This window comes from Felis catus, chromosome B4, assembly GCF_018350175.1.
Source record: "Felis catus isolate Fca126 chromosome B4, F.catus_Fca126_mat1.0, whole genome shotgun sequence".
In the NCBI taxonomy this organism is placed as follows: Eukaryota; Metazoa; Chordata; class Mammalia; order Carnivora; family Felidae; genus Felis; species Felis catus.
Window position 1 is genome coordinate 96,962,432 of NC_058374.1, and position 20,945 is coordinate 96,983,376.

At 34.1% G+C, this 20,945-nt stretch overlaps 1 protein-coding gene across 1 annotated transcript in view; it reads left to right on the forward strand.

The window, feature by feature from the left end:
* Positions 1-20,945, forward strand: part of TRHDE (thyrotropin releasing hormone degrading enzyme) — a 387,195-nt gene that overhangs the window by 298,061 nt on the left and 68,189 nt on the right. The window contains exons 10-12 of the mRNA XM_011284128.4: positions 396-484; positions 7,058-7,188; positions 7,297-7,352. Coding sequence (XP_011282430.3) covers positions 396-484; positions 7,058-7,188; positions 7,297-7,352 — 276 coding nt within the window. The remainder of the gene's footprint in view (positions 1-395; positions 485-7,057; positions 7,189-7,296; positions 7,353-20,945) is intronic.

The following is a 20,945-nucleotide window of genomic DNA, read 5'->3' on the forward strand; positions in this document are numbered from 1 at the left end:
ACTGAAATGTGTACTAATTTAATAGAGAAATGAAAGGAAAAGAGTTGTTTTGAGATTTTAATCAATATGTGTTATGGCTCTGATTTATTGATTTAGCTACTTTTTATTCCTAATGCAAAATGCAAATCATTTTGTTTTGTTTTGTTTTGTTTTGTTTGCAAGATAAGTTGTTTTGTTGAAAGTCCCCCTTCTGTATTGAAATTCAAACACTTACAGGCTAAGTCTGTGTAATGGCTTTGAAGAAGTGAATTCATCTTCCTTAGTTTTGTGACTGGGGAATTTTTTTTAGTGCCCCTAAAGAGTAATAAAAATCATGCAGAAGGTGCATAGCAAATGTTGTTTGTTTATTTGTTATAACCTTTTTTTATTCTTAAAGTTTCTACTTTATTTTGCAGTTACTTGTGGCAGATTCCATTAACTATTGTGGTAGGAAATAGAAGCCATGTGTCTTCAGAAGCAATTATTTGGGTGTCTAACAAAACAGGTAAAATATATTTTTTCTCCTCAGGAACTATTTGGCTTCAGATAATTGTTTAGCAACTTAACCTCTGGTTTCAGCTGTTGTAAAAATGTGAATAAAGACAAATTAAAAAGAAAATATAGAAGAATGATAATTACCTCTATAAAATTAAGTATAATATAGTATAGTTTGTACATAGTCTAATTTTAATCTGCCTATATAATTATTAAATTTATTTGTGTCATTCAAAGTAAAGAGAAAATTTTAAACCAAGCATTTGTAGTACTAATTTTGGCTGTCTTAAACTGTATTATTTTATAATCCCAAATGTAATTACATTAGAATCATAACTCCCAATAGAACAGTATACCAAATAATGGAACACAGGACACATTTTAAATTCCATTTTTCTGCTATCTTGTCTTTACTGGCTCTTTAAAGAATGGGCAAGGTGATATACTCCGTAAAATCAGATAATTATAGGGACAGAGAGGAGGGGCCTTGATAGGTCATCAAAGCGTCCCCTAAACTAGGGTTAACTCTCAAGGAGCAGAGAAAGATGAGATTCTATTCTGTTTCTAAATATCTTCAAATAAGATAGTAACCTATTTCAATTCACTGCCAAAAAGCTATTTCTTGAATCCAATCTAAATCTTTCATTCTAGATGTGAAACAGGTCTCTTTAATTTCTGTTTTCTATTGAATTGAATAAAAAGGCAATTATTATCCTTTATGCAACATTTCATTTAGATTTAAATGGTCAAGTATGTCCACACTTTGTTTTTCTTATTTCTTTGTGTTCTGCTAATTGATTTCATAACCACTGTATAAGGAGTCACAAATCTTTTTTTTTTTTGCAATAAGTGAGGTATAAATAAATACATAAATAAATAAAAAGTAAACATTGTTTCTGCCCCCTAAGTCTTGCTATTATAAGGGAGATGTGAGTGCTCAAAATCCATATATACAAGAAAAAGTTCTTACAGCAAAATCTAATCTACTTACCAGAAATGTAAATCCTTGTATTTCCAGTTGAATTTTTATTCAAATTTTCGTGCTATTATATTTTAACACATAATCACATATTATAATAGTGTGTTTTTATTTATATACATCATGTATAAAAGATTCATAAATAATATAGTGATGAATTGAAATGCTTACTTTAAAATTTGGTGTTTCTACTTTTAAATTGCTTATTCTATTCTATTCTTCTCATTTCTTAGACTTAGCATTCATACCATGATTCTGAATTCACATTTACTATATTATTTATCATTTTACTTCTTTTTTACTTTCATGTGGCTGATTTATCTATCTACATAATTTGTGATGAAATGATGAGTGAAAACAGTGAGTCATTAACCTAACAATTTAACTGTTAGAATAAAGTCATCCCTACATAGGATTGCTAGGGACATGAAATAGAACAGGTTTCAGAAACCAAGTAAAACATTTCTCATTGGAAGGTCCAATGGAAATGGGACAATTGGAAGAGTGCAGAGATACTGATCAAATGTCAGGATCAGACCAAAACTTTTAGGCAGTGTTGGGATTCAGGGCAAGTCTGATTCTTCTTGGATACTTCCCCAAAGGTCAATTTCCCCTAACTCCCCAGTTATTTGCATGCCGTCATTCATGACAACCTCTGGTTTCATACAGAGTACCCAGAATAGGGTCACAGCTTTTCTTGACTAATAACCACAGGTGTATTTGAGAAGTTGTTTCCACTTATAGTCTTTCATTATTAATCAGGAATAATAATAACATGATGTTTCAAAGTGTACATTTGCCTAAAATGTCACCTATATTAATCCACATGGCTGTTACACACACTATATAGTATGTACAGTGCCTAACTCTGGGAGATGATATTTATATTGACTCTCATATTGATGGCACACTTCCTCTCCCCAAAGTTGTATAGTATGCAACCTACAGAGTATAATGTGTCAGTTTTCATTAAATCACAGCAGAATCTTCAGGTTGGTGAAACATTGTCCCAACTGAAATGCTCACACCTTTGTGGGGAATGCCCATCCCAAGTAAATGTTCCTTGAAAACTTTATAAATACATAAATCTGGAAGAAGCTTCCAAGCAGGACCTAAAAGAAAAACAACCATTCTGTTTTCCCTGTTAGTCTCATTCTGACTATATTTGGTTTTGTCTTAAAGTCCTTTATTCTGATGACAAAAACTAACACAATGTACAAATTGGGGGGGGGGCAGATTGTTAACTCTTGTGTCCTTTTATATGTTATGACTTCTCTCTTGTTTTTCAAAATATAGTCAACTAGTATCAATAATAATATTTTTCCATAAAAACATTAAAAAACTATTTTGGTCAATTCTTATCAAAATGCATCTTAAAAGTCCACCTTTTAATTATAACAGTAAGATCAATGTTTTAATATTTGTCATTGTCAGTAACATAGATTTGATCTCAGGAGGTACTAAGGCACAGTCATTGGTAAATAATTAAAGTATAAATTTGATTTGAAACATCATATATTCTTGACACCTCAATTTTTTAAACCCTTTAGATGATTACCTAATTGATTCCAAGTTAAGGCATAGTTCATTTTAGCCTAAGAATAGTTTTAAAACCAATTTTTTAAATAATTGAAAGCAGGTAAAGGATTTATCTCTTTTGATTTTAATGTTGAAATACTGAGAATATAGACATTTATAAATGTAGCACCTTGGATATTGATTGACAATTAATATGTAATGGAAGGAAATAAATTTAATGCCAAATGTTAGAAAAGATTCAAAATAAAAGGGAAATTGATTCTGAAATTACAAGTAAATATTAAAAATAGTATAATGATGTAGTGTTTGCCTTAATCATTGGTTTATATAAGATTTGCAAGCCTTTAGAATGAGTTATTTTTGTCCCCGCTTTATAAATGAGGAAGTTAAGGCTTGAGAAATAATTTGCCCAAATTGTCTTAGGACGTTCGTTTTCTTTTCTAAATTATTGCCTCTAAACTACACACACACACACACACACACACACACACACACACACACACACAGGATTTTAAAACACGTAGGTTGCTTAGCTGATGTGCCAAATCCTCAACACGTTGCCTTTGTGTTCACACACATGGTTCTTTATAGGTTCTACAGAGTATTTTCTAATTCGATTCTCACACAAGTCCAGTGAAAAAGACAGTATGTTTTGCTATACCTGAGTTTGTTTTACACTAATACCCTTGTTACTTTGGCTGACTTTTTCTTAGATTTAAATTCTGATTTTTCTGTAACCAGCCAAAACTGAGTAGAAAAGCTTAATCTTCCTCTTTTCATTCTGAAAGTATAGAATATAAAAACAGAATACTATAAAATTTCAACTACTCTGTGCCTTGATATAATCTAAATTTTGTGCCATTTTGGATACATTCTAAATATAATTCTAGATTGTTATTACTAACATTCAAATATAATTTCCATACTTTTTATTTTGGTACTCATCACATACCATACACACCTCATTAGGCCATTGGGAAAGATCTCTTTAAAATTCATTGCTTGCCATTAGTTAATTTGAAGAACATTTTAAAGATATAATTAACTAGAATGAAAAAGACATTTAAAAATCTATTACAAAATCTTTCAGGGAATCATTTCTCCAAAGATTTCATTTATAAGAAAGGCATAAAAATATTCACGAACAGTAATAACCTTCAGGTTTTAGTTATCAATTTAATAATAGCATACATAAAAACAATAGATGCCGCCTTTTTTTTTTAAATATTTTTTTTCAACGTTTTTTTATTTTTGGGACAGAGAGAGACAGAGCATGAACGGGGGAGGGGCAGAAAGAGAGGGAGACACAGAATGAAACAGGCTCCAGGCTCTGAGCCATCAGCCCAGAGCCTGACACGGGGCTCAAACTCACGGACCACGAGATCGTGACCTGGCTGAAGTCAGACGCTTAACCGACTGCGCCACCCAGGCGCCCCAGCCACCTTTTTTATTCTTATCAGATGACATGGAAGGTGTAGGGATTGTTTTCCTATTTTAATTTGTCTCTCTTCTCCCTATAAGTTGTTTATTCAATAAGCTTATTTACTTATGACTTATTCAATAAGTTTATTTTTAAAAATTTTTAATTTTTTGTAGTTGCAAGTTTTTATTTAAATTCCAGTTAGTTAACATATAGTGTAATATTAGTTTCAGGAGTAGAATTTAGTGATTCATGAGTTATATACAATACCCAGTGCTTATCAAAACATGTGCCCTCCTAATACCCATTACCCATTTAGAGCCAAGCGTATCACATGAGATTAAATTCCAATCCAAAATGTGAACAAGAGATAACTTTATAAAACAGATTTCATATCATAGGAATCCATAACTGTTTCAGAATTGTAAAAACCTGAATTATGTATACATGTATTAAATTTGATTATTTTTTAAACTTGTTTCTTTAATATTGTAATTTCTTCAAAAAGTAATGACTTTTTAGATGTTAATGATCAAATTTGCTCTTAACCCATGAATTTAATCACAATTTAAATATGTGTTGTTATACAATCCTAGTATTCTTGAAGACAGAGTTATGATTACTTAAGAGAAACAATATCCTCAGTATTTCAATCTTAATTTTTTTCACTGAATTCTGACATGATTAATTGAAATCTCTCTTCATAAGGTTAGGCCATATCTTTTGTTAATTATTTGTTTTTGTTTTTATATCTGTAAAGTGGGGTGACATTCTGAAGCTTCATAGGAATTGTGTGGATAAGCATATTAAAGTTTTGAAAAAATGCAAAAACAAAGTATCAGATGGTTGGGGAACTATTAATATTTTAGAGAAATAGCTGATAGATTAATTTTTTAAAAAAATAGCATAGATTAAGCTGGGTAAAATTTCAAATTAAGGAAAATAGTTCCTTTTTCCATTGAGCCACAGAATTGGAAGAGACCTTAAATTCTATTACTTAGCGCTTAGGTTATTTTCATGGCCTGAGCTCAAACATTTATGTCTAGGAGAACTGGAACAAAAATCTAACTGTCCTGCTCCTGTTCTAATTCTTGTTTCCAATGCTATGTCCCTACTTTTCAAATCAATATAAGAATGTGAAAAGTATATATCATATTACAGTAAGAGTGTTATACCATCTTGTATCAATAGAATATGATGTAGTAAAAAGGACACCAAAGTCAGAAGACCTGAGATGGACCATTTCCAGTTTTCTTGGACAATTCGATTAACCTGTGTGAGACTCATTTCTTTATCTGTTCCAACAGATGCTATTTATAAAAGTGGCAGGAAAGCTGAAGTGCTATTTGAAACATTAAAGATTAGATTTTTCTATTCAATATACATTTTTGGTTTTACTTTACATTTATAAAAATTGGCAGAATGTAGCATGCTTTAGATTAATGAGCCCACCCCATTCTAGACCTGAGCAATTAATAATCATTAACGTTTAGCCAATAATTTTGGGGTCACAACCTCTTCCTTTGTGGCTTCTACTTGAGAGAGAATATAAATTCAGTGTTTAAAAAAAAAAGAAAGAAAAAGGAAACCTGTTTTGTAGGTTGACGTGTAAAAACCTTGATAACAAAGTGAAAATCAGAAATTATGCATCTTACTCAGAACTGACACAAATGGTTTCTGGGATGCATTTTCTGGTTTGGAGTCACTGTGGAAATTAGACCATTATGTGTGTGTGTGGGGTGTGTGTGTGTGTGTGTGTGTGTGTGTGTACGTACAAATTACAAATTTTAAGTAAACTTAATACATTATGTAACTTCTATGAAACATGAGTCCTGAGGACATCGACAAAATGATTAGAATTGTAAACTATGCTTCTGTGAAGTCAATAGAAGCTGACATCAAAGTGAACAGAGTTCACTATCTGTACCATATTTGAAGGAGTTAAATATTTAAGTTATAAGATTGTTTTCATGGGCTTCCCTTAATTGAATTAGCTGGGGAATATAAACAAGTTACCATTTTCCAAAGTGATTCCAATAAACAGAATTTATTATCTTTGTTCTAATTATGTATAGAAATATTAGATTCTTAAACAAATGAGGTTCCTTTTCCCAACATTATTGATGATACTGGAAAGTCTGTTATTTATTTATTGGTACCTCCAAGAAAGCCCAAGAAAAAAGGCAAGGAACAATAGTGACTTTAAAATAAATGAGCCCTGTTGTTTTAATCACTTTCTTACTGAATAAAATAAGTGGAATATGCACCTAAAGTCTTTTCTTTTATTCTAGTCACATATTTATATACAATCTACCTAGAAGCCACATGAGTACAGTGGCAGATTTCTTGGTTACATTTATCTTGAGAAGAACACTGTGTATAGGTAATGGGGTTTTATCAAGAACAAAAATGTTAATTATAAGAAAACAATTAATTGAGGTAATAATGAGTAACCAACTAAAGGTTTTCTAGTAAATTCTAGATATAGTGATTAATTGATTAAAGAGTAGATTTCAATTAAGTATTTATGATGGTGTTCTCTTTTAATTATTGGTAATGTAGTATCTGCTATTTAGAAAATATGCTTCATATGATTTTAACCCATATGTTAAAATCTCTTTTACCCCCCAAAATGCTGTTTTCAGAGCACCACAGAATAACTTTGGACAAAGGAAGCTGGTTGCTGGGGAACATCAATCAAACTGGCTATTTTAGAGTCAACTATGATTTAAGGAATTGGAGATTATTAATTGATCAATTAATCAGGAACCATGAGGTAAACTGGATTTATTCATCAAAGATCTGTTTTGATATGTGAACACCTGCTGTTTTAATTCTAAGTGATTCCCCCTTTTTTTTTTTCCTTTTCTGGTTGACCTCCTAGGTTCTCTCTGTCAGTAACAGAGCAGGTTTGATCGACGATGCCTTCAGCCTAGCCAGGTATGTTTTCCAGTGGATCTTCACAATAAAATTCATGCTCATAAGACTTCCTCTAGTAAGCTAAATGTGATAGGTTTTGATAAGAAACCTTTTAAGAACAATTTCTATGTCCCATTTTTGTATTTGGATATGAATTATATTCAGGGTCCCAAACTTTTGATCAATAGTAGCCATAGGGTATTTCTGAGTCAGGAGAAGCTTGATCAATTTTCACTGTAAGTTCAATTTAACACTAGAGATTAATAATCCCTTCCCAATTTCATTAATGAACTCTACAAAATGACCATTGTGCCATATTTAATTTTTGATGGAAAATACCTTCAAGCATCAGCAATTTTTTTCCTAACATATACTCATATATCTTTTTTTAATGTTTTTTGAATGTGATTCATTATGAAAGCTTGTGCTATAAGACAGAAATAAATATTCCACAGAGTAAAGCTGTTCTGGACAAAATGTATATCAATCTTATAGCAGAAGCCTTTAGTTGTACTAGTTATAGTAATATTTACATTAGTGTCATAATTAGATTTATAATGTTAAAATGAGTTATTCCTTCAAATAGTCATTAAATACTTATTTACTTAAAATAATGTTGATTACAAACCCAAGCTATACTCAATGTTGAAATTAAATAGGAATAAACTCAGTCCTTTTAATATTTGAATTGTTTCACATCCAAGTACAGTTTTAATTTTAATAATCTGATATTATTGGGCAAAAAATGAGAAATAATAGTGCTAGAAGAAGGCCCACCAAGATAGCAATGGGTGGAGATAGGGATTGAGATGTAGCTTTTACTCTACAGTAAGATATGAAGACTTCAAATAAAGTATTGAGTATAACATAAAGATTATTTTGACATAGAAGTTTAAATCTTTTCTTTCTTGACATTTATTTATTCATTTTTTTTTAATTTTTTTTTCAACGTTTTTTATTTTATTTTTGGGACAGAGAGAGACAGAGCATGAATGGGGGAGGGGCAGAGAGAGAGGGAGACACAGAATCGGAAACAGGCTCCAGGCTCTGAGCCATCAGCCCAGAGCCTGATGCAGGGCTCGAACTCACAGACCGCGAGATCGTGACTTGGCTGAAGTCGGACGCTTAACCGACTGCGCCACCCAGGCGCCCCCATTCATTTTGAGAGAGAGAGAGTTTGAGCACACACACCTGAATTGGATATGGGGAGAGAGAGAGAGAGAGGGAGAGAGAGAATCCCAAGCAAGCTCCACGCTGTCAGCTCAGAGCCTGACATGGGGCTTGATGTCATGAGCCGAAATCAAGAGTTGGATGCTTAACCAACTGAGCCACCCAAGTGCCCCAACATAAAGTTTAAAAAGGGCAGAAAACCAATAAGAGAGAGTACTTAATGTAACCTTGCATTGAGAGAGAAGCAGGAAACAGAATTATGTTACGAACACCACAAGGAAGGGTTTGGGAACAAGAAGAGAACTAATCCCACCAGCTAATTAAACACTTAAAAGGTTCCAGACACTGTTCTACATACAGCAATTTGTTTAATTCTCACAACAACCTTGTGAGATATGTAGATATGTATTATTATTATTAATTATTAATTATTATTAGTCTCATTTTATAGGTAAGGAAACTGAGGCTCAGCGAGGTTAGGTAACTTGCCTAAAGTCACACAGCTAGTAATTGAAAGGACCAGGGTTTTGTCTGTGTAGTCTGGCTGCGGAGCCCAATGCATGCATGCATAGATATATATAATATCAGCAGTAATAGTATTTATTATAATGAAAAATCCAAGCAATATAGAAAGACTGATGGGGTGTGAAATGGTAGTTCATGTGAATTCTTACAGGTTTGAAATGATGGTGAGGAAGCAAATATGTAATGATGTCCTTAAGATGGAGGGCAGATGAAAATGTAAAGGAAGGGATCTTTGACTTAGCTGCATTAAATTATTTTTTATTGAAATTCTTTATTTGATTTGGTGGATTAATTATTTTTTTTCAAAAATTAAATTCCTTGTTGACTAAGATAGAACATTGCTTTCAATTCCAATTTTGGAAGTCTTAAATGTTTGAAGTAAATAATTTCATTATCATTTATACACATTCACCAGGAAAATATTCAATTCCCATTGAATATATATTAAAATTTGTTTTATTGATAATGAGATAATTTCCCTGTTGATATGCAAGTGAATAAATATAAAATCAGATTTCTACAGGCAAATGCCCAGCACTTACTTGGAGTTAAAGGTTATCTTATTTCACTGTTTTCTAGTAAACTTTCATAGTTTTGCTACCAATCTGTATCAACCTTCTTTCAGTTTTCTAAGCATAGCATGCTGTCTTTGGCTTCTTTGAAGATAACAAACAGAAGAGTGACAAATATTTACTAAACGTATGTTCCAGGTACTATATGGAGGCTTTTATGAATGGCGTTGTTCAATCTTCTCAGTAAACCCTTGGAATGGATGTAGGTTATTATAGCCGTGTTATAGCTGAGATGTAGAGGTGAAGAGGAGTTAAGTCACTTAGCTAAAGGTTGCACAGCTTTTAAGTGAGGGGTGGAGATGAGAATCAATAGCAAACACTGGCAGCAGAGCCCATGATCTCATGTCAGAGTGACTGCCCATTATGTGAAGTTCCTTCCCACTCTCGTGCCCTATTATGTTGGGAGTATTACTATTAACTAAAAAAAAAAAAAAGGGAAAGTGACATCCTGCAGACCTGTATTGTAGAAGTTGTCACATTGTGGTTCAAGCCCTTTCTGGGCCCCTTATGATTATGGCATAACTTTGAAGATAGGGCTTTGTCTTATCCTTATATTCCTACTGCTCAACTTTGTCTTTAGTACAAGACTATGCTGGTGTATATTTGTTGCATGAATTGGTAATTAATTATTAATTATTCAAACTGTAAGCTTTTATGCCTACTATTATTTTGTGCAATTAGGTAAACATATTCTTAGGTACTCTTTTTATAGTTGTTTTTTAAATCTATAAAAACCACATGAATGCATTGTAACTGTACAAGATTAAAACAAGAGTGATGCAATGTGAAAATTTTCCTTTACTCTGTTTCATACCTTCCCATCATGTTTACCCTCCTCACAGATAAAATTATTATTTGGTGTGTATCAACCCAGCCATTTTTTCTTTGCATTTTCATACAGTTTGATTTTTTTTTTTATGTGAACAGAAAGAAATGCATTCCATTCTCTGACTCATTTATAGGAATCAGTCTGGGAGCTTTATTGCATTGTTTCCATTTTTTCCAGTATTAAAATCAAGACTGCCATGAGTATCCTTGAACAGTCTTCTGTTGTGTGCATATGTGTTTTATAGGATAGATACCTACAAGTGAAATTTTTGGTTCAAAAAATTTAAAAGCTTTGATAAATACTACAAAATGTATTCCAAAACCTTTACCATTTTAACCCTCCATCCACCATGTATGAGAGGATCCCATCCCCTCAAATTTTCCATAATGAATAATAAACATCTGTAAAATTTTTGACAAGCTGGTAGCAAATTGAGTTGCTACAGTACTAGTTAAATTAACTTGTCCACCTTTTCATACACATTTGGTACTTGTATTTTTTTCTTCTTCTGTGAATTCCTTCTATGTGTTCCTATTTATTTTAGATGTGTTAGGATATTAATCCTTTTTGTAGTGTACGTTTTTATAGTATTTTCTCTTAATACTATGTCAATTTTCTTTTTTACTTTGTGATGTATTTCATCATTCAAAGACTTTTAATTTGTATGTCTTGTCATTCCTTTTATAACTTCCTATTTCTCTGGTCCTGTCTCACTTAGAAGGACTTCTCTGAATATTATGAAAATATTGTACTTTTTAAACACTATTTTTTTTTTTTACATCTAACTACTCAACCCTTCCTCATCTAGTTAATTTTTGGGTATAGAATGGAGTAGAGGTCTAATTTTCTTTACTTTAAAACATTTTTAACCAATTATTTCCATATTATTTTAAAAGGCTCCCTTATTCATACATTTGAGTTGATATGTTTTATCTTAATGCAAATGGTCATATTTTAGGGAATTAATTCAGTTCTGTTTAACTGGTTTTTTGTTCCTTTATGAGCTCATACCATATTGTTCTAAAGAGTTTACTTACTTTTATAGTATGTTGTGCTTGAAAAGTTTTCTCTCATTCTTGTTCAAAATTTTACATATTTTCTCTTCAGTATAAATTTTGGAATCGGTCTGACAAAGCCCATTTAAAAATCCTACTGTAGTTATGACTTGATATGCATGGGATTTACAAATTAATTTCTAAAGAATTAACATCATTCCAAATGTAAGTTTTCAGTATTAAGACATGTTACTTCTCCCCATTTATTCAGGTCCCTAAGTCAAGCTTTATGATTTCATGTACATAAATTCTGGTAATGTCATATTATTTCCTCATTTTTATTGTTGTTTTAAAATTTTTTAAAGTTTTTATTTATTTATTTTTGAGAGAGAGACAGAAAGAGAGCAGGGGAGGGGCAGAAAGAGAGGGACAGAGAGAATCCCAAGCAGGCTCTGCGCTGTCAGCCCAGAGCCCAAGACAGGGCTTGAACTAAAAAATCATGAGATCATGAACTCAGTCAAAACCAAGAGTTGGTTGCTTAAATGACTCAGCCACCCAGGTGCTCCGATTTCCTTGTTTTTTGTTTGTTTGTTTGTTTGTTGTTTTTTAATTTTTTTATGGCATGCGCTTCTATAGAAAATGGTGCTGCTTCTGCACATACGTATTCTGATTTTTATTGCTTGTGTATAAGGAATCAATGAATTGCCTCGCAAATGTCATTGGGTTATAGCTTGAACTTTGAAATTAGTGACTAAAATGTCTAGATTTTTGTTTGTTTTTGGTTTTGGTTTTGATAAAGCATTGTTAGATTGGGTGACACGAAATGAACAACATGCATTTCTCATTTTCAGTGAATTCACAGTCTAGCAGTGATGATACACAGTAGATAATTAATCATATTCAGTACATAAGTGCTATGAATAAAATATTATGAAAGCGTTGGGAGGTAAAGAATTAATGAGGCCGAGGAAGATTATGGAGGACATCATATGGGAAATAACATTAGAAGACTGAGTTTACTATGAAAATCCATGGAAGGTTTAAAAGTAGGAAATGAGAGGGGTGCCTGGGTGGCACAGTCGGTAAAGCGTCCGACTTCAGCCAGGTCACGATCTCGCGGTCCGTGAGTTCGAGCCCCGCGTCCGGCTCTGGGCTGATGGCTCAGAGCCTGGAGCCTGTTTCCGATTCTGTGTCTCCCTCTCTCTCTGCCCCTCCCCCGTTCATGCTCTGTCTCTCTCTGTCCCAAAAATAAAAATAAAAAACGTTGAAAAAAAAAAGTAGGAAATGAGAGTAGGAAGAATGTGGACTGGAGGGCGGATTTCTGCAGAAGAACTGTTACAACAGTCATGACTTGTGCTGCAGCCTGAGTAAAGCAGAGATAGAGGCAGAATGTAATTGGCAGCCAGATAAGGTAGAACTCTTACTGAAGGTATGAAGACATTTATTAGTGTAGTATGTGATAGAAACTGAAAATTTAGAAGATTTGCAACGCGAAGTATAATGGCCACTGGATTTGAATATTTAAAGCTGTTAATATGCTCTCAGCACAATTTTAAATTAAAAGGGTGTACCACTGGATTATGGACTCACGTGGTATTTTGTTTGAAACTATTCAAAATACATGGAAATTGTTCGAAAAATTTGTTCATATTCAGAAGAGTTCCAGAAATAAATTGCCATCATCATCATCATCATCATCATCATCATCATCAACTTTGCGCTGGACAGTTACTGCACTGATTTATTTATTTAGTGACCAGTTTCCTGGGGAAATTCAATCATGCAGAACCCATGCCAGTTTATTGCGTTATTAATATTACAACTTTTTTGGGGGCTGCATAGCATATTTTAAAATTTTCCACTATAGGCTATTTGATTAAGGATCCAATCACTTAAAGAGCCTTAACAAGGGCACATTATTACAACTTAGTTTGCAAACCTTGTTAAGGAATAAGATAGCAGTCATTTCTTTTAAAGTATTAGTGTTATATTAATAGCAAATATAAGGGCCTGTATCTGGAGATGATGAATGTCACACTTAGAAGTGCTCTAAGTATTGGTGAGCAGTCATGTGTAGTGCTTAATACATGTTTGATGCATATATAAGTTAAAAAAAATAATGCATACATTTCTATCCACTTGTTTCAGAATTTATAAATCTGAGACATGTTAGGAAAACTGGAAATTCAGTACATGAACCAGTGAAAATATAATGGCTCACGAAGAAGCAAATTATGAGAACATCCCAAACCTACTCTTACATGTTGTTTTTATTTCTGAGCCCTAGTTCCAGGACTTGTAACAACATTGTTAAAATCACCTAAGCAATGTTTGCAAACTGAATGGTTGTAATCTGCTCCTCATGGAACTTCTTTCATCATGGCTCTTTTTAGAAATTCTTCTATGTCTTCTGGATGGCCCTCCTCTACCTTGTTTAAAGTTACTCTTCCAAAACACCATTGATCATTTCTTCACTCAACACAGAAAATAGTAGCATGATATGCCTGAAAAGCAACTCCGTCCTGATTGGACTAGATGAAGAGCAGCTTTTCACACTTTGATGGCTAGTTGTTTAAAGATAACATGCTGGTCTTTCGTAGATAAAATTGAGAAGGAAAGACTTAGACGTCCTTTGTGAGAAATAAGTGGCAGGCTGGACTTTTCGTCCTGATTCCCCACTGTGTTAGAGAGATAACAGGACGGCCTCGCTTCTGCTGAACATTGCTGTGCAAAACCTGGTTAAGGATCCTGGGTCCTTCCAATACTGTCTTCTGCTTTATAAATTCTGATTTTATGAAGAATGTTTAGTTTTGGAATTCTTTATTCCATCCCTACCCTTTCCCTTTTTTAAAGTACTGTAAAATCTCAGCATAAACATTTTTCTTTCTTGTGTTTTATCATGGAATCATGAGAGCTATTAATAATAATAGAATACTGATTAAAGTGTATTTTATATTATACTCACTGAGCAAGGAGAGAAGGATGATTCTTTAGTTGTTTGTATTAGGCTCATTTGGGAGAAGTATCCATGTATGATTATATTCTTATTTATCTTCTGTTAAGCCACCAGAATGTGTGTGCAAGAGGATTCCAATTAAATATTTATGAAATTCTGAAAGTGATAAAATTGTTTATTGCAAAATAAGATTTATTGTTGGCTTTATGCTTCCAATCTTCTGCCATTGACCAAAAGCGTTTAAAATTAGCTTATAGTTATCTTCTCAGCCTTTCTAACCAGTGCAGATCTTTCCACACTATGAGTAGTGACTCACAATGAGTCTGTTTAAGAGCTTCGTGGCCATGCCTGCAAAATCACAAAATCCTTCATATCTCCGAGGTTGAGGATTCTAATTATCTATTTGTCATCATCAGCTAATGCTCCTCTTGAGATACACACACACACACACACACACACACAAAATCACCTTGGACCCTTCTCATTTTACACCTTTCTGCATGCAATTATTTTAAAATTCATATCCGGAAGACCTCTAAATTAGTCATCATTTATGCAATGCTTTGCCACAGATAAATGTTAAAAATACTTTGAGAGCATTTTCAGAACATTTTACTATAATGAGCTCAGAATCTTCAGCTTTGTTCTGATGATAACCCAGTAAATGCCTGAAGTATATTCCTGAATTTTCAAGGTAGATTGTTCCTACAGGCACACCCTGGTTTGCTCAAGGTTAAAAGTAAGGTAACACATTCTGTTGAGCTATATTTAGAAATCAGTTGAAGGTGGAGTCACAGATGTTGTCCTTAGGATAAGGACTTAGGGGGAGCTATCATATGAGGTACTTCTGAGAAGTATAAACCTTCTGAAGATTAGAGGGCAAACTTGTGACTCTTGAGGAGGCAAACTTTCTTGGAAACTTTTCAATTGTACTGTGTTAAATCAAAGGCAGACTTGCAACCTTTCACCACCAAATTTTTGTTTCACCTCCATAGGCAAAAATGTTTTAATATTAGTGCCTAATGTCTGAGATTGTTGAGTAGCGCATAAGAGAAATTTTGACATCATTCTTCAGGTTTGCTCCATTTTCATGGCAAGCAGGCTGTACTCGTGAGTCACAAAACTATGGGTGATATTTGTAGGTTATATGGATTTGCCACTGTTTTAAAGAAAAAAGAGTCTAAATTGCCAAATGCAAGTACGAATTTGAATAAGTGTATATACTTACGATCTTTAGCATCTCACACATTAAAAATAATTTTTATAATTCTCACCATAGTTAGTAGCATTGTCATATTTAACACCAATTGTGATTCTTCTATTTCTCTAAGAATTTTGAAACCGAAGCCTGAGATTTCATAAGAATTTGCTGTAGGCTTTCTGACCTTCCTAAGAATTATAAATACTTGCCTTGTCACAAATAATTTACTTAGGCAGAGGTCCCTCCAAAATGTCCATTTGAGTCACCAACTTCCCTTGAATAGTTATTTGTAAGGCATACTTTTGACATAAAGGCCTAAATATTCCTCTGATCTGGGATTCTTGAACTGAGATAGTTTTATCTTAGTGTTTCTCCTTTCTTGAGTTTGAGTTAGCCCTTCTGCTGCTTGCTGCAAATCTTTTGCATATTCAAGTACAGCACTCCTTTGAGCATGCTCTGAAAAGCCACCTGCATCAGAATCACCTGAAATGTTTTATTAAAAATTGCATGTTCCCCAGACTGCCTAGAAAACTACATTTCTATGAAGCACTGCCTGTAATTCCAACACATACAACAATGTGAAAACCACTGCTTTTGAGTCCCAGAGGGTATTTATGGCATCAGGTTAGACAGGCAGTTGCTTCTTTGAGGCCAAGAAGTCTCAGCGTAGGCATCCGTAACAGCAGGCAGCATGGTTTTGTTCGGATTCTAGAGTCCTGAGCTGACCATTCAACAACCAGGGCATCGGAGAATTAGTTATAAGTATTCAAAAATACTTTTTTATTCTTACTATTAAATATGTTACTATTTCAGATATTCCGTCTGACAGCTGTAAACACAACTCATAATTTGGATGTCACTCATAATCTGGGTGTCTCAGAAATTTTTCCAAGCGTGGAAAAGTACTGGAGGGTTCTCATATAATTAGGAGATACCTTTATGTTCACATGAGCATACTGGCACATATCAGTCATGCATATGCATATTGAGCTCTAATGTATTCAGTAGTTTTCCCTGGTGAAAGGCATGGCAGAATTTTCTTGCATACTAATCCGGCATCTAGACCGGGAATAATCTGCAAATCTGTTGATAGTGCGGGTAAACAAGAACAATAGAGCTACCTACAACAAGCGTTAACTGAGAGAAAAGGGTATCTTTAGGTTTTGTGGTTATTCTGTGATGTTCTTGGAGGGAATCGGGTACCTAGAAAGACGAAGGAAAGAAAAGAAAAGAAAAGTAAACAGGTTCCTTCAGCAAGGAGTATGTGATAAGAAAGAAGAAAATGAGAATTTTGAGGTAGACTCAGTTTGTCAAAAGATTAATCCTTCTGGCATTTGTTTTGTTAATATAAAGTCCTAATTTTAACAAAGATGCATACTCTGGCTCTCAAAAACCTCCTTTTGTTTTTATTATGATAAATTATAAAGAAGTCTTTAAAATGAGGACTGTATGAATATAGGTATTAATAGTGGTTTTATTTTAGAGTAATTACTTACTGCTCAAAGTTATCTTGTCATGATACTTTCTCACCTGAGAACAGAGATTCAAAGGGGCCTGATAATCATCTTTCTTAACAAACATGCTAATCAGTGATTGCTAAAGTAAGAGCTGCGTCTGTGTTTCTCCCAGAACTCAAACAGTCTATTTTTGAGATCAACAGTTATTTACCTAAATAGCAGTGCGCCCTTGGTAAGGAAACCAGGATGAAGGTAATAGAAAATATGTATTTCACAGTAGTTCCTACTTGCCATGAAAATATAGAAGATTCCATCTTTATGTTTGAGGAGGCAATAATTTGGGGAAGAGGGGAAAGGAAAAGAAATTTAGTTCTAACATATTGTGCAATGTAGGTGAGTGATTCAGATGAACACATACTCTTGCTTATGAGGCAAATCTTTAAAGCCTTTGGGAGATGATTTGAAATACATGATGTTCTCCTTTAATTGCATGCAATTTGAACTATTCTGTGTGGGATGCTTCAAATGCCCTTACGTGGAATGAAGTACCAGTGAAGAGGCCTTCACTATTTTGGATGTAAGAAAACATCAGATTAGGAAAACCTGGCTTGTTACAGCTGTGCCAAAGCCTTCTTTAATGTTTGTTATTTAAACATGTGAACTCAGGCCAACTTGGAAGCTAAAAAGCAGTTCTGGGACCTGTGGAGTCAGACCACATTTGAGTCTCCGATTGGGTTCTCCCTTCCTAAACTAGGAATGGCCTGGAGTGTGGTTGATTCAAGCCTCTAACGGGAGGTAGGCAGAGGTTTCCGGTTGCTTAGCTGCTTTACCTAATTAGGATAAGGATTAAACAGAAGTTCAGTATCAACCCTCCAGGTCACCAGGTGGTTATGCTAACTGATAGGAGTGAAAAGAGAGTTTCTAATAAGAAAATGTTAGTCTAGCAGTCTATATATGACAAATTCAAGTAAAACTAATAGGCCCTGAAGAGAATAATGATTATCAGAGAGCTTTATGTGGATGCTAACTTAAACACACTCTAAATTAGTTAAGAGTCCTTGGGAATGCTATCAGAAATGCCAAAATAGAAAGAACTTCAGGTGGAAATTAGTTGGTTTTGCATTCCCAGTGGGAAAATGTATTGGAAGTTAATTTCATAAGCTGGGGCAGATCATGAATTTTATCCATGGCCAGATTGAGGGAAAGGTTACTTCTCCTTTTCTACCAATTGAGAGACTAAAATTACTACATAAATATAGTTGCTGTGCAGAGTAATTAGGCCCTTGCCTCCAAGATTACCATATTTTTAAATTTCCATCTTTGTGGAGATTCTTATGTTTCCTTTCCATTTTTTAAATGTTACTGCATTATCTTAAATTTGACATTGATAGACTATCAGTTATTTCTCTGAGTATATGAAGAGCTTATGAAAAGTTGTGTTTCAATAAAAGCCAAAGTAATGTGTAGGGTACTTCATAAATTATATATGCAGTATGAACATTAATGAGATAGTTGACTAATCAATAATTGGTAGATACATGGATTGAAAGGTGTGGAGATGGCACAAAAACAGACATATAGACCAATGGAATAGAATAGAAACCCCAGAACTAGACCCACAAACGTATGGCCAACTCATCTTTGACAAAGCAGGAAAGAACATCCAATGGAAAAAAGACAGCCTCTTTAACAAATGGTGCTGGGAGAACTGGGCAGCAACATGCAGAAGGTTGAAACTAGACCACTTTCTCACACCATTCACAAAAATAAACTCAAAATGGAAAAAGGACCTGAATGTGAGGCAGGAAACCATCAAAACCCTAGAGAAGAAAGCAGGAAAAGACCTCTCTGACCTCAGCCGTAGCAATCTCTTACTCGACACATCCCCAAAGGCAAGGGAATTAAAAGCAAAAGTGAATTACTGGGACCTTATGAAGATAAAAAGCTTCTGCACAGCAAAGGAAACAACCAACAAAACTAAAAGGCAACAAACGGAATGGGAAAAGATATTCGCAAATGACATATCAGACAAAGGGCTAGTATCCAAAATCTATAAAGAGCTCACCAAACTCCACACCCGAAAAACAAATAACCCAGTGAAGAAATGGGCAGAAAACATGAATAGACACTTCTCTAAAGAAGACATCCGGATGGCCAACAGGCACATGAAAAGATGTTCAACATCGCTCCTTATCAGGGAAATACAAATCAAAACCACACTCAGGTATCACCTCACGCCAGTCAGAGTGGCCAAAATGAACAAATCAGGAGACTATAGATGCTGGAGAGGATGTGGAGAAACGGGAACCCTCTTGCACTGTTGGTGGGAATGCAAATTGGTGCAGCCGCTCTGGAAAGCAGTGTGGAGGTTCCTCAGAAAATTAAAAATAGACCTACCCTATGACCCAGCAATGGCACTGCTAGGAATTTATCCAAGGGATACAGGAGTACTGATGCATAGGGCCACTTGTACCCCAGTGTTCATAGCAGCACTCTCAACAATAGCCAAATGATGGAAAGAGCCTAAATGTCCATCAACTGATGAATGGATAAAGAAATTGTGGTTTATATACACAATGGAATATTATGTGGCAATGAGAAAGAATGAAATATGGCCCTTTGTAGCAACATGGATGGAACTGGAGAGTGTGATGCTAAGTGAAATAAGCCATACAGAGAAAGACAGATACCATATGGTTTCACTCTTATGTGGATCCTGAGAAACTTAACAGGAACCCATGGGGGAGGGGAAGGAAAAAAAAAAAAAGAGGTTAGAGTGGGAGAGAGCCAAAGCATAAGAGACTGTTAAAAACTGAGAACAAACTGAGGGTTGATGGGGGGTGGGAGGGAGGGGAGGGTGGGTGATGGGTATTGAGGAGGGCACCTTTTGGGATGAGCACTGGGTGTTGTATGGAAACCAATTTGTCAATAAATTTCATATATTAAAAAAAAAAGAAAAAAGAAAGGTGTGGAGAACAAAGAGCGGTGATGCTTATTTCATGCTATGATGGAATCACTGTATTTGGCTTCAGAAAGATGATTTCATCATGCTTATTTTCATTTGAGAAAAGTAATATAGAATTTTAAAATTTGAGAATCATAGCTGATGTTTAGTTCAAATAAATTCAAGTGATTTTCTTAGTGAAAGGAAGATATTACTGAGATAAATACTTTATATACATGATTACATGAAATAATTATCACTTGTAACAATAGAAGGTTACAAATGTTTCATGAAGAAATGTCTAAAGACTTCAAAGATGCACCAAATTTAGAAATATATGTTTCTAAAGTTAGAAACATATGTTCTTTGTTAGTCTGTATTTCATCATAAAAATGCGTAAGAAATTAGTAGGAACATCTTACAATAATTACTTACCTATTTGTATGTGCTGTTAGCATTGATTATCTGTTTTTCATTGCAGGTAAGTTAATCAGTTTCTAAAGTGCATGTCCATGATATTAAAACAAACTGTGAGTTCTCCTTATCCTTAATAGATAAGTGATATGAGAGCATGTTTTGCAAACAGGCAAAATGAAACTAATGAAAAGAATGAGAAGCACTTCAAAATGCTTTTACTGGGGTGACTTTCTTTATCTTAGTTTTTGAGGCTCATTAGTAAGAATAATTCACAAATGGAAAACTCTGAACACAAAGTTGGTCAGCAGCATCTTTCAGTTATATAGTAACAGCTTTTTACATTTGAAAGTGCATGGAGGTTACAAATATATGTAGAGAGAATCCCTGTTTTCATAGATCTTGTATTACAGTGTAGAGGGATTATGGTCAGATTATCATGCAAACAAATATATGTTAGATGGTGGTATTTTTACAGTAAATAAATAGTAAAACAAAGAATGGGAGTGTTTGGAGAAGGAGCACATACAGGGAGTTTAAGCATGGTGGTG